The sequence below is a fragment of the Drosophila grimshawi genome, unplaced genomic scaffold (genome assembly GCF_018153295.1).
Source record: "Drosophila grimshawi isolate 15287-2541.00 unplaced genomic scaffold, ASM1815329v1 contig_44, whole genome shotgun sequence".
In the NCBI taxonomy this organism is placed as follows: domain Eukaryota; kingdom Metazoa; phylum Arthropoda; class Insecta; order Diptera; family Drosophilidae; genus Drosophila; species Drosophila grimshawi.
Window position 1 is genome coordinate 22,459,460 of NW_025063240.1, and position 25,792 is coordinate 22,485,251.

At 38.5% G+C, this 25,792-nt stretch overlaps 3 protein-coding genes and 1 long non-coding RNA gene across 7 annotated transcripts in view; 1 reads left to right on the plus strand and 3 right to left on the minus strand.

The window, feature by feature from the left end:
- Positions 1–6,726, minus strand: part of LOC122322627 — a 28,312-nt gene extending 21,586 nt beyond the window's left edge. The window contains exons 1-2 of the long non-coding RNA XR_006246725.1: positions 6,583–6,726; positions 5,666–5,819 (exon numbers count right to left, since the gene is read on the minus strand). This is a non-coding gene — a long non-coding RNA (uncharacterized LOC122322627). The remainder of the gene's footprint in view (positions 1–5,665; positions 5,820–6,582) is intronic.
- A 423-nt stretch (positions 6,727–7,149) lies between these two features.
- On the plus strand, positions 7,150–9,973 carry LOC6558583 (histone deacetylase HDAC1). The gene is made up of 5 exons (XM_001983217.3): positions 7,150–7,319; positions 7,726–7,838; positions 7,907–9,164; positions 9,228–9,258; positions 9,367–9,973. Exons 1-5 carry the CDS (start codon positions 7,277–7,279, stop codon positions 9,491–9,493), a joined length of 1,572 nt encoding a protein of 523 aa, XP_001983253.2. The 5' UTR covers positions 7,150–7,276; the 3' UTR covers positions 9,494–9,973.
- Positions 9,974–10,721: 748 nt separating this feature from the next.
- Positions 10,722–25,792, minus strand: part of LOC6558003 — a 67,174-nt gene continuing 52,103 nt past the window's right edge. For 2 of the 4 annotated variants that reach the window (XM_001983211.3, XM_043215604.1), the window contains exon 21: positions 10,722–11,282. In XM_001983211.3, coding sequence (XP_001983247.3) covers positions 11,001–11,282 — 282 coding nt within the window. In that variant the 3' untranslated portion in view covers positions 10,722–11,000. Of the gene's footprint in view, positions 11,391–25,792 lie in introns of all 4 variants that reach the window. The other 2 variants (XM_032743241.2, XM_043215605.1) reach the window with 2 other exon arrangements.
- Positions 16,457–17,409, minus strand: LOC6557757. Its single transcript, XM_001983215.3, has one exon. It carries the CDS (start codon positions 17,059–17,061, stop codon positions 16,705–16,707), a length of 357 nt encoding a protein of 118 aa, XP_001983251.1. The 5' UTR covers positions 17,062–17,409; the 3' UTR covers positions 16,457–16,704.

Genomic DNA, 25,792 nt, shown 5'->3' on the forward strand with positions numbered 1-25,792 from the left:
ACACTGAAATTACGCTAACTGTTCAAGTGTCTAGTTTTCCCCGCATTTCTTTCTTTTCAGTTGCCAAGTTTTTCCGTAGCTGAAATTTGAAATGAAAGCAAAAATTGTGAAGCGACAAGCACTCGACTTAGTTAAACGTTCTTTTCTTTTGAAATGAGTGGGCGAGGGGGCTGAAGTGGGTAGAGTTGGGCAAAGTTGGAGTTAAACTTTTTAATTTCATTTGAAGATTTCGTGGTGGAAGGCAGCGGGGGAAAGGGTTGTGTTTGCTTTGATTCCGCCCAAGTGTGAAAGGGGTTGTTCTTGGTTATGATTTCTTCACAAGAATTTTGTAAGGGTGGGGGTTGATAAGTTTGTTTTTGGGCATGAAAATCCCCGCTTTGAATTCCAACTGTATTATTATGCTAAGGAACTCCCCAGGCATCTATTGTGTGAAATGTTTTCTAACCACTACCAACATTTCAACATACCAATAAGGGATACCATTCTGAGCATTCAACATTCGTAAAGTATGTTACGAATGTTAGAAATTCGCCTCGAGTATTTATTTTTTAAGATGATTTACCGTGTTTCATTTAATAATTCTGTCTCATTTTTAATGAGTTTAATTATTAGCCAACCAACCAACTCTTTTAAAGCAAGTGCTCATTTTGCCACTCACACGTTAACGCAGACTCATAATGGATATAAGAAATGTTGGGCATAGCGTGGAATGAGACTATTAGGTAGCTAGATAGCTCTAGATAGATAGCTTTTCTTAGTCTTCTTCACCATATTCCTCTATTTGATAGGTCTTCTTATTCTTTATCATATTCTATCCAATACGATAGTTCTTCTTCATCATCTTCTTTGTTCTCTAGATATATCTTTCTTCTTTATCAACTGCTTCAGATAGATAGCTCTTCTTCTTCATCTTTAAATAAAAATCTAATTTTCTTCTTCCTTTTGTTTGTGCTCCAGTTGGTTGTGTTTATGTTTATGTTTATTCTGCCCTGACTGACTGCAAGTGGGAAAATGCTGCCAGGCGAATTCACACCTTGTCCTCTGCTGCTTTTCTGCTGGGTTCAATGTACCCCAAAAATGCCATTTTAATATTAGCCTTACACAAACAGATGCAGCAGAGCGAGAGAGAGAAAGAGTGTGAATAAGAGAGAGAGAGTAGCAGGCATAATATTGAATCGATTTGCAATTTTGAGTGTCACATGCAAGGCTCCGTTCGCATACTTTTCCCACCCACTGTTATTGGGTTGTGTATGCAACAACAATATTGCCGCATGCCACACACGACTCTCGCCTCGAATCGCAGTCAATTTATTGTTTAGCTGCGATTTCGGGTATATTAAAAGCACCAACTTTTTGGGCTTTAACTTCAACTGGATTTGGGTCCATAAATACATACTTTTTTGGGGGGAATTTCTTTTTATTAGATAGTTTGACTACAAGTTGAGTTTATTAGTTTTTTGCTGTGCTTGTTTTTTGTGATATAAAAAAAAGCGCTTGGAAGACTTTTCGCATAATAAACTTTTAGGGCGCTATTGCTGAACCCTGTAATTAAAAAGTTTTCCCTCAAATCAGAGCAGATGCCGTTTTATGGTCAACTTTAAGTCTAGTCTTCTTTTCTACCCCCAAAAAGTGGGTCATATCACCAAGTACTTAAGACAAGGGACAGGGACGTGGAGGGCACTGCATTTGAACTTAACAAGAATAATTGCATTAATTATCACTCTTAGAAGACTTAAGTTCCATATAAATGAGGCTTTAGTTTAAGAGTTGTTTATAAATCGACAAGTTACAAATCTGAAAATCTTTTTAAGGCATACCAAAAACCAAAATATAGAGAATGAGAATGAAAGAAATCCAAAAAGATAAATTTCAGTTTGCCCTTTCATCGCCACAAACAAAAAAAAAGTGCAGCTGAATAGGAAGCATTTTCAATGCTTTGCCAATTAGTGCAAACATATTTCAAAATTGAAGCCACAAATTGATACAGTTAGTTGCAAGTTGCAACTGCTGCGTCTGCTGCATGCCACACAAAGACACACAGGGAGATTAGGCTGCAAGTGAAATACAAGCCAAATGCAAATGGTTGAAATTTTTACATCTACAGCTGCGTCCAATTAATTGGGAGTATATCGTACACTGATAGAAAAAACGCACTGACATTGTGAGAGTCCCGCTAAACTTATCATCCAGAAAGTATGTTTACAAGAAGAGAGGTCATATTTAAAAAAAAAGTGTTTATCTCTGCTCGTTTAGAAATATTTAAAGATCATTTTTTAGGACGACTTTCATTTTAGGCAGAGATTTTCGCTTTAGGCCAATTTTTATTTTTGGTGGATCTTCACTTAAAGAAGGTTTAGATTTACATTGATGGCGATTATTTTCTACATTTAAATTCTTCGTTTTTCCAAGTGTAGGCGCAAACTTTTTGGCCGAGCTTTGAATGAAAATCAATAAAATCGAAAACTAGCCAGTAGCCAGCAACCACCATAGCGAAGCACACACGCACACACACACTTGGCACATGGAGAGTTGTTGCTCGACGTCGGCCCGGAAGTGTGTGTGCGCCCGTGCGACTCTGAGCCAGGAGTAGAAAGACCTGGCCTGGAATGTGTGTACAGGCCAAGGTGTGGAGAAGGGGGTTGGGAGGAGTAGGGGCAAACCGGAAAACGTTGCCGCAGCTTTCAGCGAGTGCGAAACAACCACCTAGCAATGTTTTGTTTGGACCAAGCCGGATGTGCGCCTGAAGTGCCGGTAAGAGGAGGGGCTGGGTGTTGTTGGGGGACGGGGTAGAAGCAGTAACTGTAACAGCAAACAATGCAAAACAAATTTAAAAAAAAACCCAGTAATGATTTTTGCACGTGTTCGTTTTTTTTTGGAGCATATCCTGCTGCTTGACCTGTCCCAATCGCCATAAATCTAATTGACCTGGCGCGAGAAGGTAGCTTATGGGTTAACCGGTCAAATGAGAAGTACCACCATACCCAAGTCCCCCCTTGGCAACAGTCCATTAAATGCGACTGCAAACTTTGCGTAGTGACATAAATTAGAGAGAACTTTGCTGCAACAGCTTTTTCCGTAAAATAATCGAAATGAAAATGATCTCTAATAGACAAGTAGAACTTTTTTCCCGTGTCGCAGTTTTTGTTGCTCTTATATGTTGCTGCTGCTACCTGCCACCTGTCAAGCGTGCCAAAAAAACTTGAAATTGCCCTAAAGCACAACAAACAAAAAAAAGCAGAGAAACTTTTGAATGCCCGTTCGCCCATGTCTCGTGGCCAAGTGGGTGTGGCAGACGTGGGTCAACTGCAGCGTCAACTATAAAACGTCCATTAGCCACCTCCCACCCCCTCTCTCTATCTCTTCTCCCCTGCTGCGCCATCTCTGAACTGTGTCAATTGTGTGCAGCTAAATTGACAATGGGAAGTAAGAAGCAGAAAAAGTTGAAGTTGAATGAGTATTTACCGTAATAGCACTTCTTCTGCAGCGTTGCCAATATAAAAAGCAAGAATTTTAACAATATGGCTGCCATCAGCTTGAATACAATTTAGCATTTATTTTTAATATATATAGTTGCAAAAATAAAACCCACACGCTGTTAATCTGCATGGATTCTATGAAAATTTATAAGGTTTGGCGACGGTTATCGATAAGCCACCATAAGACCACATGAAAGCGGCAAGTGTATCGAAATGGAAATAGTAAATTATGAGAGAACAATTATTTTAATCGTCAATTGTACTTATAAAGCCGTAGAGGAGATAAAATGAATTATTTTTTTTGGCTCTCAAGCAAACAATCGTTTAACTTAAAAACGTTGAATCACACAGAGAATCGATTCTATCGATAGTTTTGACATTTTTCTCACGACAAACGTGTTCATCTCTCTCTCTCCTTCATGCCCTCCACAACTTCCCACAACTATTCACACTTGCTACACACTTTCAATTTTCTTATCAATAAAAGACGCTGCTTTTGCCGATGCTCGTTTTCATTGTGTGTTGTAAGTGGGCGAGATAAAAAGAAGAAAAAAAAAAATGTAATAAAAGAAGAAATAAAGCACAAAGCACAATTGAAATTTCTCCTTGTCGGCTACTTTTTCACTATTTAGCAATTTTTTTTTTTTTTTGTAATTTGGCCATTCGGCTTTTGTGTGTGGTCGTCGAATCGTAAGCGCTTTGTAAAATGCACATAAAAGAAGCGGCAGAAGTTTGCCGTTAGTCCGAGTCTGTGAGGAGAGCTAAGCAGATTTACCGTTTGGTCATTTCGCAATGATTTGCGAGCGAAGCCAAAAAGGCATTATAATTGCAAAGTGCGCCACTCAAAATGAACTCTGAATGAAAAAGAGTTCAAGGGGAGAGAGTTAAAGAACTGTGAAAATAGATAGGGGAGGGGGGGGGAGGGGAGTCAACTAGATGCGAGTTTATATTTCTGGTTGCTGTATCAGAAGCCAACCTCAAAAGTGCCGCCGATAAGAACAGAAGATAGGTACAGACAAACATCAAAAAACAACAACAAAATGAAGAGGAGCAGCAATAACAACAAACTTCGAAGTTGTCATCGGGTCGTAGAACGTGTTAATGAAAATTTTTATTCGTTCTGATGACGGGTTAGATGGTTGTAAGGGACAGAGGAGAAAGGGAAGGAAATGGAAGTGTACATAACTTCAGTACTACAAGCGCAGATAAGCAGATATGGCAAACAAAATAAATCAAGTTATGCTGCTCTTGTGTAGAGTGATCAACAAGTAAATACCCTGCAATATGAATTTTTATTTTTTTATATATACCCACTAAATTACTTTCAAATATTTTGTATACATATGTACATATGTATATTATTATTAATATATATATACTCGTATTTCCACAGGAAAACTGACACCTTTCTGATCACATTTAACTATTACAGGGTATATAGCAAAAGAAGAATTAACGGCAATTGTGTGGCTTGAACTTCAAACGGCGACGATGCTGCGCGCTGGGATAATAAACAGGCCAAACGGCAAAAGGTAAATAAATAAAATGCGGCAAAGCGAAAGCCCAAAAATAGAACAACAAATAAGCAACATAAAGCATAAGCACAACAAGAGCAAAGAGAGAGAGAAGAGAGTCAGAGAGAGAGAGGGAGAGAGAGAGAGAGAGATAGGGAGCGCAACTGCAGCTGCATTCTGCATGCGCCTTCTCTTTCTCGCTTACGTAGTGCGATGCGCAGACGACGACAGCTGGTTGCTCGACTGGTTTTGATTTGCCTTTGCTTTTGGTTTTGGTCCTCAACTTAAATTACAGACAATTACAAGCAGCAGCAGCCGCAACAACAACAAAAATGCTCTTTGACTTTTTAAAACGCAGCAGCAATAAAAATGAATTTGCTTTTTATCAGCAGCAGCGGCGCAAATAGAAAATGTGCAGCGGGAGAATTTACACTAGTTTATTATGCTTCTTCTTTTACATCTGCTTGTTGTATTCTGCTTGATATTTTTATGTTTACTTTATTTGGCTGCTGCGTTCATTGGCTTTTGTAACGGCACTTTGCAGTGATGCATTTCTGTGCCACTTTACGAACGATGCGTTGGCCACACTCAGCAGATAAACGGATGAAGGTATGTAAAAAGGAGTCGGAACAAGTTTTCAAGTAAAAAATAAACTAAAGCGTGTTAAACACTTACCTTTTTTTAATTAGACGGAATAATCAACTTTTTTGGCTGCTTCTCGCTAGCTGTTCGTACTTTACTGGCTGCGGCTTAGCCGCGTTTATAGTTACGGCTACTTAAAAAAACGCACTCGCTGTTTTTGTTTTTGTTCGCTTTGCTGCACGTTCTTCTATGCAAAAGAAATAAATAACAACAATGGTAGTTTTGCCCAAATTGCACTAATTGGAAAAGAAAAGACAGAACGGGAGAGAGAGAGAGAGAGATGGACGTGAGATGGCTGAAACTATAATTAAACACGCACGCGAGGTGGGCAGAGAGGAAAAATTATATCCTGCGGGCACATTGAAAAAGGCAGAAAGCAAAGAAATGTAGAATGGCAACAACAAAAAAGTAACAGAAACTTTCAATGCAAGGCGTTGGTCGCGGGGGCGGCAGCGGAACAGCAGCAGAGACGTCTGCAGTCGGTAAAAAAAATATAGAGAGCGCAAAGCACAGAGGGAGTTGGCAAGAGGAAGAGTCAAGCGGCGTTTACACTGCGCAGGATATTTCAAAGCGCTTATCTTTTTTATATTTGTATTTTCATTTTATTTATTAAGATTCATTTAATTTCTCTTTGAACTAAATCCCAACATAGTAGAAGCAGCAGCTACATTAATTTTTTTTTGTTACTTCACTTTATTTCTGTATTTTTTTATTTTCTCCCCACTTCTTTTTTCGCTGGCGTGTTCATGTGTATGTGCGTGTGAGTGTCTCGATGTATTGGTGTGAGTGCTGTTGCTCTGTTTGTGTTTCCACTGCAACTCCGTTGCTTTTGCTTGGAAACTTCTTTCTCTTTCACACACACACACACACCCATACGCACACAAACACACTTCACTACACACACGCAAACCCACAAACTGAACTTCACACAAAACACAATAAAAACTTACGCGTCGCTTCAAATTAGTACACAATTTGCACTTTTCATTACAATTGCACAATATTTCATCAATTTAGTTTGGGTTTTAATTCTTATTTTTCAGCGGGGGAAAAATACCGACTGACCGACCGACAAAGCAAAACACGTACAACTCGTTCAACGGTTTTTTTTCGACTAAAAGTGTCTTTTGCTCCCCCTCTCTCACTCACTCAAACTCTCTCTTTCTCGCGAGAACACAACAACCAAAACATATGTGGCCAGAGCACTTTTTAATTTATACCTAAATATTACTGCATAATACTAATGTCTGGCAAATGGTAAGTAAAATGTTTTCGTAGTTGTTTTTATATATGTCTTGCTATTTATTTTAATTATATTTAATACAAATGTTTTATTCTATTTAATATAAACGAGAATATTGCAGAAATATCATGGGATTGCTGTTGTAATTTTCGCCCTCTGGCAAGTCTGTGCTGTGTGGGTGGTAACGCTGTAGCTGGCTGTCGTTGCCACCTGGTCATGCCATATCACAACATTTTCTTGCGGTGCGCGGTTGAGTTTTTTTTTGCTCTTATTAACTTGAATATATTAAAAACGCGGTGATTTAAATTTGCTTAATAGTTTGCTGAAAGCAACGGCAAAAGATTTGCTTGCACACACATAAACTCGATAAAAATACACAACTAAAAAAAAAGCCGGGAAAAATGCAATCGCATAGCAAAAAGCGCGTTTGCTATTATTACGACAGTAAGTTGACAATTAAAAGAATTGAATTGCACAAAAATATACAGAATTTGTGCATTATTTAATTGCCTCACACAATTGTTGTTTACGTTGTCAAATCGGCATTTTTTGTTAGCATTTGTGCAAATTTCATATTATACGGCGACTGTACAAGCATTTTAGAGCACAGCGCACTTTTCCCATACGAACGCAACGCATGCAACTCTGTGTGCTGTGTTGGTGTATACATGTGTGTGTGTACCTGTGGGTCTTTGTTTCGTATGGGGAAAGTGCGCACTGCGGTCGTTTGCGACAAAGTGCGCTGTGCGAACAGACGCCTCGCCCACTCTCGCCATAAAATTTTCATTTTGCACAGCATGCTGTTTGTGCACCTATAAAAATGAGTTAATTTTATATTTCTGTTTTATAGGTGATATTGGCAATTATTATTATGGCCAGGGACATCCGATGAAGCCGCACCGCATACGCATGACACACAATCTGCTGCTCAACTACGGCCTCTATCGCAAAATGGAAATTTACGTAAGTCTGAATGGGAATTTAATTGAATTACTGAATTTTAATTAATTTTGTTATTATAATTATAATAGCGCCCGCATAAGGCTACAGCTGATGAGATGACTAAATTCCATTCGGATGAATATGTGCGCTTTTTGCGCTCCATTCGACCCGATAATATGACGGAATATAATAAACAAATGCAGCGATTTAATGTCGGCGAAGATTGTCCCGTCTTCGATGGACTCTACGAGTTCTGCCAGCTGTCTGCGGGTGGATCTGTGGCAGCTGCCGTCAAGCTCAACAAACAGGCGTCGGAGATCTGCATCAATTGGGGCGGTGGCTTACATCATGCCAAGAAATCGGAGGCATCCGGTTTCTGCTATGTTAACGATATTGTTTTGGGCATTTTGGAGCTGTTGAAATATCATCAGCGTGTGCTCTACATCGACATCGATGTGCATCACGGCGATGGCGTCGAGGAGGCATTTTATACCACAGATCGCGTGATGACTGTCAGTTTTCACAAGTACGGCGAGTATTTTCCGGGCACTGGCGATTTGAGGGACATTGGCGCTGGCAAAGGCAAATATTATGCTGTCAATATTCCACTCAGAGATGGCATGGATGACGAGGCATACGAGAGCATCTTTGTGCCCATCATCTCGAAGGTAATGGAGACCTTTCAGCCAGCTGCCGTTGTGCTGCAGTGTGGGGCAGATTCCCTCACAGGAGATCGGCTCGGCTGCTTCAATCTGACGGTGAAGGGGCATGGCAAGTGTGTGGAGTTCGTAAAGAAATATAATCTGCCCTTCCTCATGGTTGGTGGCGGTGGCTACACCATTCGCAATGTCTCTCGCTGCTGGACCTATGAGACTTCTGTTGCACTCGCCGTGGAAATAGCCAATGAGTTGCCGTACAATGATTATTTCGAATATTTTGGCCCCGATTTCAAGCTGCACATCAGTCCAAGCAATATGACGAATCAGAATACGTCTGAGTATCTGGAGAAGATCAAGAGTCGTCTCTTTGAGAATCTGCGCATGTTGCCACATGCGCCGGGCGTACAGATTACGGCTATACCGGAGGATGCCATCAACGATGAGTCCGACGACGATGAGAAGGTCGACAAGGACGAACGTCTGCCGCAGAGCGACAAGGATAAGCGCATTGTGCCCGAGAACGAGTATTCCGACTCGGAGGACGAGGGCGAGGGCGGCAGACGGGACAATCGGAACTACAAAGGACAGAGGAAGCGGCCACGACTCGACAAGGAGCCCATCATCACCAATTCCAGCAACAAAACATCCTCGGAAGCCTCCAGCGATATCAAGGATGAGAAGGAGAAGGGTGAGCTGAACAGACATTTATATCTATATAATATATATACTCTACTTATGGTTTGTTTTGCAGTCGAGGCCGTTGATGGCGAGGAGGCAACTGCAGTAGCGACAACAAACAACACAGCAGGCGGCGGCGGCAGCGGCAGCAACAACAACAGCAGCAGCAACACCGGCAGCGGCAGCAGCAGCAACAACAACAACGCCAATAGCAGCAGCAACAATAGCAACAACAGCAGCGGCAGCAACAAGGGCAACAACGACAACGATGCGGCGAGTGTGGCAACAACGGGTGGCGCCTCCGCGACTAAGGGGGGCGCCAAGGAGAACAACATTTGACGTGGCGGCCGCAATTGGTTATAGAAGCCAATTAAGCGACCGCCCAAATATAAACCGCCCGATTTTACCTAATCCCGGGAAATTCCGCTAAATTCCGTGAGTCCCCAGCGCAGTTTCCACAAAATTTTCTTCCAGACTTCATCAACTGATCCGCCGCTTCAAGTGGATGACACAAAAGCAGTCAGCAGCCTCATCGAGGACACCAGCTCCACAATCGGAAATTAAAACTGAAACTCATTGTAAACTAAAATACACTTTTATTGTAAGAGAAAACATTTAATTTCAGTGTAAAGCAAGTTCGTGTTTAAGCTAAGATAAAAAGTTAAAAGAAACAGCTACATTTAAACCACACACACATTTTACAGATACAGATACAGATAAAGATAAAGCTAAAGATACAGTTACTTACCGAGATAAGATATAAGCGAGATCCATTTTGTAATCAATCAACAAACCTTTATAAATATAACTTAAACTGAACTCAACTCAACTTTGTTGTGGGGGTGTAAACTATGTAAACTATTTACTTGTGAATTCAGTTGTATTATATATGTATATATATATATATATCAGTCCAGCATTCTATATAATATCATTGCTGAGCTTTGGTTTTCGGTTTTCTAATTTAATTCCAGTTTTGTATCTTCTTAAATTCTTCATGTGGATTCAGCATCAGATATTCACACATCCTACATAAAATTGTAGTTTAACATTGATTATATCTAAATTTGAAGAAATATTGTTTTCCATCTATTTAAACACTTCATGTGAATTTATTATTGTAAGCATCAGATATTTATCCCATATAATATCATGGATTGATTTTCTTGATTCTCAATTTGAAGTGTAGATTTCTATCTATCTAAATCCACTGATAATCCATCGATCCAATATTAAAATAATGCATATCTTTTATTACTTACCTTCGAGATACTGTCTTCGATATTTATAAATTCTGTGGATTTACTACGCTATAAATATAGCACCAACATCAGATATTTATCCTGTATATGGTTTTGATTATGCTAAATAAAAAGTCCAGTTTTCTATCTTCTTAAATTCTTCATACGGATTCAGCTTCAGTTCAGATTCTTTTTTTATATATAGTCCAGCATTGCATTCTACATACATCGTATATCGTAGGCGATATTATTTGGAATCGTAGCTTCATTTTGATCATTATCTGCTAATTAATTTCTCCAATTCTATGATTAATAGACAAGCATTTCAAATTTAATTTATTTATTACAGTGAGGAACTTTTGTAACAATTTGTTTCAACAATTAACTAACTTAAATTCCAAAAAATAAACTAGCTAAATTAATTGGGGACGGAATCCAGAAGTCAAAATCCCTCCAACCTTCAGTTTGTCGCAGAGGGAGTGGCAGGGGGGTGGGGGAGCACATGATGAGATTTTGTGACTAGCCTTGTTGTTGTTGTTTCTTTGTTGCTTTTGCTTTTTCGTTGTGTTCGCTGCTTGTCTGTTAGTTTGTCTGCAGCAGTGGGGCTAATCCAGCGATAATATGGAGTCGAGGCTGTTGCGATTGCTGCGCGGCTGCAGACGCGGTCCGCCCAAATAACTAATTGGATTCGCAAACTGTCGTTGCTGCAATGCATTCTCTAAATAAATTGGCGGCAGCGACGTTGGTGGTGGTGGGTGGCGTTGTGCTCGACGCATGGTGAATTCTGAAAATGTTATGGGCGCCTTCTCATTCGCACTCGTTGCGGCGGCATTCACGCTGTTAACATCAAAGGGAAGCTCTCTGCTGGAATTACCTTTGTGCGGCTGCTGCGATAGATTGGTTGTGGGTGGAGGGGGAAAAAGGGGAACATGGTTTTGTTTTTTTGGGTTGTGCGGATTTAGATATCAAATATTTTAGGGTTTAATTCGATTTGGCTGTAGTTGTTTGAAATGCGTATAGAATGAAGGTGTGACCAGAGAGAGATATATATTAAATATATATAATTACAACAATACGAAAGTTTTGCTCAGAATGTTTCATATACATTAGTGTGTTTGGGAGGGGGCATCAGGGAAATGATATGCAAGAAGTTCTCACATTTCAACACCTGTGGTGAATTGGCACATTTGAATGCTAGAAAGAGTGTGCATATTTGTGTGTGTGTGGGAGCGAGAGACAGAGAGTCAGATGAGCGCACGTTATGTTGTGTTAACAGACAGTATAATATGTGGTTAACAAGCCTGCTAAAATGATCGTAGCAATAACTGCTATTGAGAGCTAGCGATAATTAGTAAGCGATAAATGCTGTTAAAGAGTTTTTCGCTACTTACTTATTATTATTTTCGTTTAAATATGCAAATGCCAAGAACCTAACATAACCTTTAAATAAATGCTAAAATTGCTCTACTTTTATTTCTCACTGACTTAAGACCTTGAAATTTCAGAAAAATGTTTTATAGTTTCAGTGTTTGCTGTGCTGCTTCAACTCAATTCATTTTAGTTGCATTTTTGCTCGATTTGATTGTTCTACGTTGAAGGTTATAACAGCAACAACAACAGCGAAAAGCGCAACAAAAGGCAAACAGCAAAACTTGCACTTTCACGCACACCATTACATTGCTACACTTGTCTTCTGCTTCTTCTTCCTATGCTGCTTCGAGTCTGTGCATGTGTATGTGCATGTGTGTGTTTCTGTTTTTATGTTTGTGTGCTGTTACTTTTTGGAGGCCATATTAACATTGAGCGCATTTTTCATTGCATACAGCGCGGGGCAGAGAGAGAAAGCGAAAGAAAGCGCGTCACTGAGCGAAAAATATGAGTTTTTCAGAATGTAAGCTACTTAAGATGGCGAATTTAAAAAGTTTACATTATGTACACATTATATTTATAGTTACTATGATTATATATAATATATATACAAACTACATAATTATTATGCAAACAGTTCAGTTTCTATTACTTTTCTCTAAGTGTTGCGTGAATGAGGTGTGGCGGGGGACAGGGTGTGAGTGTGTTTTGTGTATGCATTTCAAATATTTTGTGCAAGTCATCATTTGCTTGACTGCTGCTCTGCTTCTTGTTGTTCTTGCTGCTGCTGTTCGAGCCTCGCATTGCAATTTATTACCCACCTGACAGCAAAAATACACAAAACACACCCACATACACAGAAACACATTTACACACACATACAAACACAAACTGAGAAACACATTTGGCACTTGAATGTATTTATTACACATGTTTTACATTGTTGCTCAACGGATCGCTGACGATGGTCAACAAGCAAAATGCTTTGTTAACCATTATGGGTCATGTTTTAATATGCCAACAGCAATAACAACAGCAACAACAACATCAATAACTTTTCACATTAAATGCAGAGCGAGACAGCCAGAGTGCGTGAGCGGGAAGTGAGAGAGAGAGAGAGAGAGAGAGAGAGAGAGAGAGAGAAAGCGAGCAAGAAAAGAAAAAGTTCCAAGTTTTTTTTACATCAACTTTCTTTTTCAACACGGAAATTAATAACAAATTGCTTTAAGGCAGCGTGACGATTACACACACTACAAGCGAGGGGCTCGAGGTGTGGGGGGCGTGGCAGTAGGAAAAACTTTTACTTTATTCACAATAAACACTTCATTGCACACTTGAGTTCATTTGTCAAGTAGTCGTCGTCGAAAAAATTATTAAAAAAGTTTCAAGTTTGAAATAGCTGGGAAACATTCTCGTTGACATCCTCGATGGCTTTTCATTAAGTGGCTGCGACTTCTTCGACTGGACGACACCCACAGAAGCCAACATCAACACCAAAACCAAAGCCAAAACCAACGCGACGCTTGTAATTGCAATTGTTGTAAAACATGAATAATACATGCTCCCCAAACTTTTATGAAAATGCATAAAAAACACTGCCAGCTAACACAAAAAAAGAGGAGACAAAATCTAGCTTAAGCCGAGCTTGGAATACCCTTACGGAGGGTCAAGTTTCACTGGAATTTTATAAAAAAAACTCTTTCATCTAACAACTCATCTTTTGGCTATGGCAGCTATATATTATAGATTCATACGGTTCTTACACGAGTTCTGTCTACAGTGAGTAGAATAGATATCATTTGCCAAGTTTTGCCGAGAAAAACACAGACAGACAGGCAAAAGGAAAGGAAGGAAGAAAGGAAAGGATGCTCATCAAGAAGGTACATGAAAGAAATCTCTCTTTGAAACCTGTATGTTATAATAATGAATGATATATTATATTATTATAGTCTTTATAGAATCGTTGCAAGTTGCTTATATTTTCGATAAATTTAAAGACTGAGTTCTTTCTTATAGATGCCTCCTTGAATGTTTTTTAAACATTACGACAAAATTGTAATACCCTCTGCAAAGGGAAACAGAAAAAAGGGAACAAAAGAACTCGAGTTTTTATAGTCGACTAAATTTGATGCTAACCGAATGCATCCAAAGCAATTGGGTTTGTTCTATATTCTCCACAAACACTTTATTCCTTATATATATTTTTCATATTCTCTGTATCTGTTTTGCTTTAATTTTGGTTAGAAAAACTCGATGGCAAATTGGTGGCTTAATTAAATTGTACAAAATTAAAATGAAACTTTAAATGAATTTAGTTGGAATTTGAGCAAAACTGTAATCACTATTTTTAGTGCATTAAAACAGCTTAAATAGAAATTGTTATTTTATTTTTTATTGCTCTTCGATTTTTGTTGAATTTTTTGAGCAGCTTATGACGCTGAGCCATAAAAATCAATAGACTGCGATTATAGTATTACTAGAATTATTGAATTTCATAATTTAACTGTCAGCTTTCCAACCATTTAAAAGCGTTTCCATTTGGAGGTAATCTTCTTTTAAAATTGATGCTTTCTAGCCTTTTCAAGCAGTCAGCAATCTGTTTTCCATTTATGTTTGATTGTATTCATGAATATTTTGTGTTTCTCGTAGAAAAATATAACTTTTAGAGTCTGCTCTTAACAGATAATCCATCTGCAAGATATGCTTTCCCTGATAAGTTGAATGCTTCTCGATGCTGCACAGTGGAAACAACTTTTGTTTCAGCTCCCAGTTGAGTTTGCTTTATTTGCTATTTCCTTTTTGGTCCTGTTGGCTGCTGTTGCTGTTCAATAAACTGTAATTCGTGCCACTTGAGTGTGCGAGTGTGTGCCTGTGTGTGTGTGTACATTCATTTGTCGCACGAACACACACACACACACACAGAGATACGCACATACAGTCAATTGCACACACGCAACAACTCAGGCTGCGCACACATATTGTACTTGGCATACATGGCGTATGAGTGACATTTAATTAAAATTTATGCAGTCTAAAAAGGATAGAGAAAAAGAACAAAACAAGTCAGAGCGGGACAGTCGAGAGTGCTCGACGAACAGATACTCAGCAGCCAGCTGGAAAATTATTGCTAGTAGTTTTTACTGTTGATTATGTCTGACTATATATTAATACTCAAATAGAAGTCTATACCTTCATAATTATGATTCATGTTTTTATCGTTAATCGATTTGTATCGATAGTCCCAAAACGGACTCAGTTATTGATAAAATGAAAGAACAAGGAGAAGTTCAAGGTTAAATTGACTCGACTGTTGATGCGCATCAATAATATATAACACTTTATTATACCCATTTTCACTGGGTTGAGGGTATAACAATTCGAAGGGAGAAGCATTTTCTGCCCTCTGTTGGCACACGTCTTGTTCTTCTTGCTGCTGATGTTGTAGATGTTGTAGTTATTGTTGTAGTTGTTGCTGCTGCGCCTTGCTCAAATTTATGCAACGCGCCACTTTGTTTGAGTTTTATTAAACGCTGGCTGGTTGCAACTCGGCTGGTAATCACGTGTAAATTTGTTTTCACACTATTACGACGCAAAACCGAGAAGCGAACAACGAGCATAGGTCGCCAGCAGTTAAGAGCGAGTAGCCCTACCTTACCACAGCCCTTACCCCACTCCCCAATCGCCAATCCCCATACACCCCACACCACCCCGCCTGAAACCTTCTGTCCTCTGGCTCTGGCTCTGGCAGAGAGACGCGGTGGAATGCATTATTATTGCAGTGGAGCAGTGGAAACATTCTAATATTTAAATGGGAAATTGTATGCTTAGGGCATAATAGTACTTTGCATTAGGCATGTGTGTGTGTGTGTTATGTGTGTGTATGGTGTGTGTGTATCAAGCAGTTAACATTTGTACAGCTGCATAATTGGAGACGGCTGCATGCAACTATTACTGTCTGTTCCTGCAATTTAAAGCTTATCTGACATAATCATCGAAGTTTACTCCGAGTACTGCTCAAATGGAAAACAGACTTATTTCAATCGAAACCTTTACTGTTAAGTGAATATATTTGGAGTTGATTCTAGATTAGAGAATTATTAGCATTGATTTGAATTTTTATTTCTCTACAAAGTGCATAAGCAATTAATGACTCTATATACCCTGGATGAAAATGGATACAAATTGTATAATGAAGTTGTGTACAAGTATATAATAGGTAGAAGGAAGAATCTCCGACCCCATAAAGTAAAAGCTGAGTTGATCAAAGATACAAATCGATTTCCGATAAGATACTTGTAAAGATAGAGTCTTCTAACTTATATTTAATATACTCAGTCACAATATTGTTCAACTGTAAATATTGCATGAAGATCGGATCAGAATCACAGATTTTGTTAACCAAAATCAATTTTCATATAGACTAAAATAGTATAAGCAATTTCCTAGTCGAACACTTTCGACTGTAGTGTTGTATATTAGATTTCTCTAAGAGATATCCTTAGATTTCTATATATAGTTCGTTAGTTCTTTCTAATAGAGTTATCCTAAGATTTCTCTATCGAGTTCTCCTTAGATTTCTCTTTAAAGTTTTTCATCGATATTATATAGGGATCTCTTTAGGATTCTTTATAGAGTCATCTTTAGATTTCTCAATTGAGTTCTTTATCAAGTTATCTAAATGCCTTTCTTTCTATTCTTGCCACTTGGGCATTATCTCAGATTATTTATCTTCAGTTAACAGCATTCTTTACTGAAAAAGTGTAATATCAACCTTTATTATCATTATTTAAAGCATATTATATACAATTATATTTGAAGTTTTTATAGTTTCCTGGCCAGTTTATCACTTCGGCTGTTCTCCCATCCATCAACTGCTCATCATCTCCCATCACATTTGGCTGTTCTCCTCTGACAATGGACTATTTGCTCTCTCTCTCTTTCTCACTGCATTTGCTTGCCAATTTTGGCCTGTTTTCTGGCCAACAACCAGGCCTGCAACTGCTGGCGTCTGTAGTGCAAATGGCGTTGCATCCTCTTCTTGAAGATCGTCTCTCTGGCCAATATCTGTAGATCCTCCTGGCTGCATTTACCGATGTTCTCCTTGGTTCTCGCAATCAATTCGCTGGTCAAATGTATCTTTGTCATTGCGGCACGTGACGACTGCGCCTTGTGGCACCTCAACTCCTCGCGGTGCAAGTACAACGCATAGGCAGCAGTGGGTGAGGGGGGCGAGCTGGTTGCCGATGTATTAACTGATAGATTCTGCTGCTGCTTCATCTTCTTCTGTTGATTGCACATCTTGGCTAATGGAATGCTGAGTTACGTTTGCTGTCGTTTGAGGCGTCGCTGTTTGTTTTTATAGCCAAGTTCAACACAGCTGACCTGCTCCTGTCGGCCATTCATGAGCAAAGGGGTCAGGGGTCAGGTCAGACGCTGCCGTTCGCTCTTTTTTTATGAGCGCGCGCAGCTTTATCGCATTCGTTGCACTTTTTTTTTATAGCTGGATTAAAAAATGTAAACCCATTCATTACCTAAAAAGTGTCGTAAAGTCAGCAGCAGCAACCAACCACAAGAACGGGGCAACAACAACAACAGTGTGGCAGCAACACGAACGTGGCAACTACTCGCATTTCGCTGCTGCTGCTGCTTCTTCACACGCTAATCCTGGATTAGGGCAAACAGCGTAGAGTTTATGGGTCAAGTGACAGTTTGATGTCCATTACATGCGTTGCACGTTGCACGTAACACGTTGCACGTTGCAGCTCATTTGCGCCTTGTTAGCTAATCCATTTCACTCTTCTTCGTTGTTTTTTGTTGTTGTGTTTTTGGGTCAACTCGCAATTAGCCTCATAATGAATAGACAGCTGATTGCATTTTGGTTTTTTTTGGGTATTTCACGGCTGACCGAAAAGTGTTTTTGGCCAACGCTGACAGCTGACAGCTGACCTAAATTTGTTGGCCAGCTATCTAAATATTTGGCATTAAACGTTCGCTGCTCGTTTCGCAAGCAATCAAAAACCTTTATGTATTTTAAGTTCGGTAAACGTATGCAATTAGGATAATGATCTGAGGGCTGAAGTACTGCTCAATTGATAAACCCTGTTCGCGATGGGGCAAAGAAGGTCGACGAAGTTTAGTAAATGCGATGAATAAATTGTGTTTCTTCAAATACTACTACACAATACTACTATTACTACTGATATTGATTTTATGCAGACTTATCCAGCCTTCTGTCTGTCTGTTCCTTAACCCTTAAGTTTTAAAGGTATGTGAATAAAACTTGAACAACATGGATAAATGGTAAATTCCATGGAAACAATCGACCGAAAAAGAGTTCTTGTAGAACAACTTTATTTTTTACTAAATTATCCAAACCAAATTCATCGGTTATACGTTCTGTATTGCATATTCAAAAATTATCAATATCGGATTACTATATCATATAGCTTCCGAGGAACAAATTGGTCTATTTTTTTAATGTATAGTTGGCTATTTGACTCTGGTCTATAAGGGCCTTTCTAGACTTTCTTTCTTGTTGATATTGCATTTTGGTTTATCTATTCTCCTAGACGAATACATAATTCACAATTGATATAATGATACCCATATCTTTTGGACTATACTTTGAATATCGTATAGCCCAGAGGAATGTTTAACGACCATATCGTAGTTTATACTCCAAACCGAGTATCCCTCTGTCATAACCAGCTCCTGTCAAAGCTCTAAGATAAACAAATAAATCCTTATCGTTAAGTCTATACTTTCAATCGACTATCTCCCCGATAAACTTTTCTTTTAAATTGAATTGAATTGATATTTTGATACTCTTATCTTTTATTCAATACTCTAAGCAGAGTATCTCGCAGAGCTATCACTTCTCTGCTTCTCTGATAATTTACACTCTCTACAGAGTATTTCGCTTCCTTTGTAGCACTTTTGAAAGCTGACAAAGTTTTTCTTATGCAAAGCATGTGCTGGTAAAAATCTTTCCGACTTATCAACGCTTGTCGCTAGCTGCATAAATTGTGCTGGCATTAAGGCGACGACATTTGGGGCGATAAAAGTCGTAAACTCATTAATTTTTGGCATCGTTGTCACTGACATCCCCATCGCCTTGCTCGTATCAGCAGCAGTTTTCAATAAGCCTGCCTGCCAGCGAAAAAAGCCAAGAAAAGCCAGCTCGTTGCACCAATTTTTGTGTTTCATTATTTTTGGGGATAAGAGGCAGAGGGGGGAAAAGGGGTATTCCCCTTTTGCGTGCGAAAATCACAACATTTTAATCTTATAATCTGAATTTATGAGCAGACTCAATTTCGTTATGCTTAACGACATTTTATGCGGTTATTTTATGCAGGCAGCGCTCTAAAGGCGATGAAGCATACAGCTAGCTGCCATTCTGACCCAGGCACACACACGAGTACACACATCAGCACACACACGCACACACACACACACATATCATACATGTGCTCTGCGGTTTGTTGGCATCCCAAATGGCAGCCGGGGAAACAGCAGCAGCAGCTGCAAACTACAACAACAACAACAATTTAAGTACATTGAGCGAGTGTGCCTGAGTGTTGTATCTATGTGTGTGTGTGTTCGTGTGTGTGCGAGTGTGTTTGCGTATGTGTAAATGGGTGCTTGAGATTTTGTATGGTCGCACAAAACACATTAGTTGAAAGTACTGACCAACAAAGCCACTAACAAGCTGTTGGTTGCCTGCCTCTTTGCCCTTAGCCCCTTCCCTCGTCCACTCTCCCATTACTCCCATCACTCCCACACACGCACACACACACACATACACATCTTACATATTGATGTGTCATTATGTGTGCAAAAATATTTCCATGCTCATTTTACCTTTTTTTTTGCTACTGTCGTCAACATATTTCGCTTGAAACTTTTTTAATAAAAATTATTTAAATAAATGAAAATTAATATGTGTGTGTGTGTGTGCGTGTGTGTGTGTACATACTCATTGTATAATTCTGTTAAATAAGAAACATTTTAAAGTTGTGCTTTTTGTTTCGCAAGTTTCGCAGGCAAACGAAAAAACTTTTATTACCTTTCAAACATACAAACAAACATATATCACAACACACAGCGGGTGCAGGAAGACAGTTACTTAAACTTAATACATATGGAAATGGAATTTTCCCCTCACAATATATGTATATGTATTTTAGCCATGAACTGAGTTCGGCTCGAAATACAAAAACTTTCCACACATGAAATCTTAAAAGTTCGTTTTGCAATTATTATATAGACTTGGAGAAAGGGTCTTATAATATATAGATGTATATATATTCTTAGTAATATGCCTTTTACACACATCAAGTATTTGTATAAGGCTCAAAATTAAAATAAAAGTCGTTTTTAGAAAATGAGTTAAAATCATATTTATATAAATTTATATCTACTTTTTGTAGTTTGAATGAAAAACTTTTTAGTTTACCTTTGCTCTGCAAGGGTATTTTATCATCGGCATGCCTAAAATAGATGTTTACTTTTAAAGAGAAATATATTTTCAGAAATTTTGATTTAAGTTTCAGCTAACTTTAAAACTTATAAAGCTCCGCTACGAATTTAATTTTATATACAAATGAATTTATTAAACTATATTTATAATAGAGAATTAATACTTTATTTTATTCTACTTTAACTATTTTTTTTTGTGTATTTCAAACATGCAATTAAAAATCTAGCTCTAATATTATTTAATTACCTGCTTTTATCGCTGAACAAATACAGTTTTTAATATAAACTAATTCAATCTTTATAGTTGTTAGTAGTTAAAGTTCGTCTCGCAAAATTGTATTTTTTTTCGCAATATGATTTCTCTATTAAACTAAGTCCCAAAAAACTGAATTCCGCTGTCTCTGATACAAAAAGAGCCATCAATTTTAAATAAGTCGCAAGTTCTAAGAATAAATTTCTCATGAATTAAAAAGAAAAGTGTGTCTATTATGCCGGAACAAACATCTTTAAATATACATAAATATCCGTTTTATTAGATTTTCAATATGCTTAAGCATATTTTTGTTTTGATTGTTTTTTATTTCTTGCTGCTTTATTCCATAAAAATTGTGCTCAATCTGTGTTTGATTTCGCTTTCGACTTGCGACTTTCGTTTCGACTAAATATTTATGCTTTTATATATATATATATGTACATGCTTATATGTGTTTATTTATATATATTTAGATATATAGATATATTTATTTTGTTTTGCTCAGTTGCGGGTCGTTGTCGCCGTTGCTGCTCGTCTATTGACGCCGTGATAGCCATTCTGCTTGGTCGTCTTGCGGGTGGTGTCCTTGCCGCCGCTTGTGGCGGCTGCTGGCAAGTCTACATCCGTTTCCGCTACGATTGGCGGCCCCCACGAGACTTGTCGTCGCACAGTTGGCGCTGCACTCATCGCTGCCCCCTTGCGTCGTCCCTTTGTGCTCGGCTGTTGAAGTGTTGCCGCTCTTTGTAGCGGCTGTCTCTGCTGCTGCTGCTGAGGTGGCAACGGTTGCTGCTGCGGCGGCGGCGACGTTGTCGACGGCGGTGTCTGTTGCACTTGGTGTTCATGTTTGTGCTGCTGCTGCTGGAGTTGCATTATTTATTAAAAGCGTTTCTTTTACGTTTTAATATTTTCTTTTAATTATTCTTTCAGCATTCTCGTGAGTTTTTATCACTTTCTTTAATTGGTTGTTGATGTTGTTTTGTTGTTGCGGGCTAGCATTTACCGTTACACTCATTTCACAGTTAATATGTCATGCACAGTAATTTTTAATTAACATGCCACACAGTATGCGCCGTGCTTCTATTCATGTGGCATGCATTATTATTTTCCACATAGTTCTAATGGTTCCACTCCCCCTCCCCGTCGCACTGCCAAACTGTGTGCCCTTCCTTGCGGCATGCTTGAGTCAATCGCAAACTTTAATGAACCCCTAATTGGAAGTTGTAGTCGACTCAACACAAATTAACTTGCAGTTCAATCTTGTGCAACAAAACACGAATTCTACATTTACATGCCAAAAGTGCCTTATATCAAGCGAGTTGGCTAATTGAACAGCTTCCATCAGGTAACAATTTTGTATTGAATTATTAAATCGAACGACACTTTAGTTGTTGCAGAAAGAGATGCTTTAAATCTTTCTACTGTATTTGTCTACCCATTCAAAAAGGTTAAGAGGTGTAAAGTTGTGCAGATGGATGCATTTTCTCAATTCCTCTAAAATCGATACAAATCGATTACCGCATAAAGCTTTTTCTATACACATGCATAAATACAAGCGCACACGCATACATACAGACATACATACTCAAACACATGCAAATCTAAGACTTATGATAGTTAAAAACTTGCAAACAGGGTATTTCCAGTTCAAGTCTCTCCACTCTTTAAATTCATTTTTTGTACTATTTACACAAGCAAGCTTGCAACCTGTGATAAATCAAAGCAAACTCTTTGATTTCTTTTCCATTCTATTTATATATACATATATATATAAATATATGTATGAATTTCCCATTGATTTAGCTCTCGGCTTTGTTTGATTTGTGGTCTGATTGCGCATACGCCGCGTTGCCTGTTTATTGATTATTTGTGTGAGGCTGGCGTTTTAATTTACACATCATTAGCCAGACTTTGTGCTTCATTAAGGTTTATAGAAGAGTTGCAAGTGCACACACACACACACACACACACTTATATACACACTTACAGATATTATGCACTTATAGAAAGTTGTCTACTGCATTTTTTGCTGTTGTGCATTTGTGTGTCTGCTCCTGCTGCTGCTTGAGGTTTGTTTTGCTGGCTTTTTGCATTCTAAGCCCGTAATGAGTTTCACCACAGCATTGTGGTAGCTGGTAGCAGCAAAAGTTAAGTGCGTGCAGCGTTTTGTGGCAAGGCCCAAATGAACAGCAGCAGCCGTAGCAGTGGCAAAGAAAATGCAAAGAAACAACCACAAGCAAAAATAAAAAACATTTCAAACTACGCAGCAAGCACAGAAGGAATATCTGTGGCAGTACAGCAGTTGTGGCACTTGCAGCCCGTTTTTTTGGCTGCTGCCGCTTAAACAAAAGCTTTGACTTCCCCCATGCTGCTCCACTCCCCTTTGCCCTTGCGGCTGTAAGCGAAACTTTTTGATTTGGGGTGCGATGCCCCAAAAAAAACCCCGAAACTTTTTAGGATACGCTTCAATTTCGGGCTGGCGTTGCAATCAGCCAGGAAGACGCAACGCAAACGCCGCAAGTCAGGCGGAAACGGCTGCAAGTACGAGTGTTGCACAATGGTGCTCAGACAATGCCACACGCACTTTGCCCACACAACTTTCGCCATTTCAAATACCCAGCACAGCTGTCGAAAATGGATGTCTTGGCTTCAAGTAAAGTTTAACTTGAATAAAACAAATAACTAAAGTGGCAGCTGTAGTAGTTGCCACACTTACAGGGTAACTGTTAGTCTAACACAGGCACAGTATTGTCGTTGAGCTCAAGGCTCTAGATTTGCAATTCGAGATTCAAGATTGGAGCTAGCTTTTTGGGAAGCAGCTTGGGTAAATTCAATTTGGGTGCAGCTTAAGTTCAAGTCGGGGAAAAGTACATGCTAAGTAAGCTCAAAAGTAACACGCCACCACCACTCCCCTCCTACACCCCTTCGATGGGTACGTTTGATGCTGAAACTACATAAAAGCCAATAAGTTCAATATTTTGCTTTTACATAGTTCGTAAGCAGAGCAGAGATGGGGAAAAGTTGAGTTTTTTAGTCGTGCCGAAAGTCAGTTTTCAAGTTTCTTCAAGTTCTTTGGCGCTTCATACATAAATCATGGTTATTCATTGATATCCAGGTAGTAAGTACATGCTTTTAAAAATATCAACTTTTACCTCCACCTGCAAAATGATATCACATAATTTGTGACTTGGCTTGCAGCAATTGTTATTATTGGTTTTAGCTTTGTTTGCCTTTGTGTGCAGCATCGTGTTCTTTTTTTCTCTTGTGGCCTTTGTTCGCATTTGATACCTTGAGTTTTATTTCTTGTTTTTTGTTGCCTCAATGCATATTAATTTCGAAAATGTCTTTGGCAACAAAAGGCAAGCCATGCCACAAATGCAGTTCAATTGCTGCGATTCGCTGTGCTGAATTTTTGCGATGTTCGCTTTTTTTTATGCAGGGGAAGGGTATATTGAAGTTGTGTTGGAAGATGGAGGAAGCATCTGAGACTAAAATATATATATTCTTGATCAGCATCGACAGCTGATTCGATTCTGTCCGTATGAACAAGCCCCTCTCAGATACAATTGGAGCTCGAAATTTGGCATATAAATTCTCGTTAACCAAACGCAGATCGAGTTTATTTCGCGAACATCGATACAAATCGATTAACGATAGCATTAGAAGACACAATTGTTAAGATATAGCCTTCCCCTTCAGATATATTATTGATGAACTGTAAGAGTTTGATTAAGTTCGTTTAAGAAACACAGAAATTACAACATATTTTCATATTAAGTAAACTACCATCAGCAAGCCTATTTGACAACTTCAGGACATCTCCTAGTCGAGCGCTCTCGACCGCAGCATTCTTACTTTTGTCTCTTAAATACACCCACAACACACACACACATTTAAAAGAGTGGACAGCTGCAGGAAAGAATAGCCACAAAAAAATTCGAATTGTGGCCAAGAAAATAGATTGCTGGGTTTATAGAAAATAAAATGCAACAAAAGGTGTCGTAAGTCGGGTCAAGCCCCTGAAGAGCACTTTAAAATATTCATAAGCGTATTTACAATAATAATCGTTAGTTTTTAATGCATTTTTCACAGCTTACAAATGAAATTCCATTAAGTTGAACGATGTGTAATAAAACGAAAATGAAAGCATTGTGTTGGCAGAATTTGCATTCTTTGCTTATTAAATAATTCATATTTAAATGAAGCTGCCTTGTTGCCACATTGCAACAACAATTGTTGGTGCCACATCCTCCATATGAGCCTATTTAATGCTTTGGCCGTTTGCTGCCAGTTTCGTAACCAGTTATATTTTCTTTATTAGTGCTACGCCCCCTTTTACTAACGCCCACAAATGAGTTTGAGCAGATTTTAATTAAGCATTCCCATAATATTTAAACAACAATTAAAACAACATGCACAATACACTGGCGACATTAAATTACGATTATTTCAAAATTAAACAATATTGAGTTTCTGCACGTAATAAATATGCACCCAGTGAAAAGTGAAATGGGGTAGCTTCGGCGACATCAGTAAAGTAAATTATATATTTGTTAGTATTGAAAAGAAACGAGCTATTAGTTTTGGCACACCCCTTTTACGGGGTATCGCCTAGTCGAACACCCATGCTCTGCAACTGGTTTTGTGTGTCTGCCTGCAGAATACAAACAACGGTCAAATGAACAACAATAAGTTGGCTGGCATAAAAAATACCACACACACACAACATAAACACATTGATTATGCGAAGAAAATATTTGGCTTAAATTTAACTCTGCCTGGTTTTCGTACACATTTGTTGATTTTGTTAAATTAAAATCAATAGAAATAATCAACTCTTCATATTGAAACAAAGTCACATTTGATTGGACAATAATACACAAGTAAGAATGACAAAAATGCGTAATTTGTTCCTATGACAGCTATATTTATTTACAGCCTGCTAAAGGACGGATATATACACAGTTTCATTAAAATAGTTGTACAACTGAGGGACATAAGCAGACAAAGAGATGAATATGACTCAATAGACTCGGTTATCGATGCTGATCAATAATATATATATATATACTTTATGGAGCCGGAGACAAAATTGAACTATCCTCTGGCTGCACTGCTGGCTATTTTTAAGCTGTCAAAATCTAGCTTAATAGAGTAAAAAATCGCAATAAGTCGAATTTTATTCTGACAAAATCAGAGACTCCTAATTAAAATATGATAAAAAAAAGAAAATGCTTAGTAAATGGCAGTTCTTGTTGTTGTTGTTAAAATGTCAAATAATTTAATAATAATAATAATAAT

Excerpts from the sequence above, each read along its gene's own strand:
- LOC6558583 (XM_001983217.3), top strand. The coding sequence starts at position 7,277 with ATGCAATCGCATAGCAAAAAGCGCGTTTGCTATTATTACGACA. Across the intron at positions 7,320-7,725 it reads CGTTTGCTATTATTACGACA|GTGATATTGGCAATTATTAT; the intron begins GTAAGTTGACAA and ends TCTGTTTTATAG. Across the intron at positions 7,839-7,906 it reads ATCGCAAAATGGAAATTTAC|CGCCCGCATAAGGCTACAGC; the intron begins GTAAGTCTGAAT and ends TAATTATAATAG.
- LOC6557757 (XM_001983215.3), bottom strand. The coding sequence starts at position 17,061 with ATGTGCAATCAACAGAAGAAGATGAAGCAGCAGCAGAATCTATCAGTT.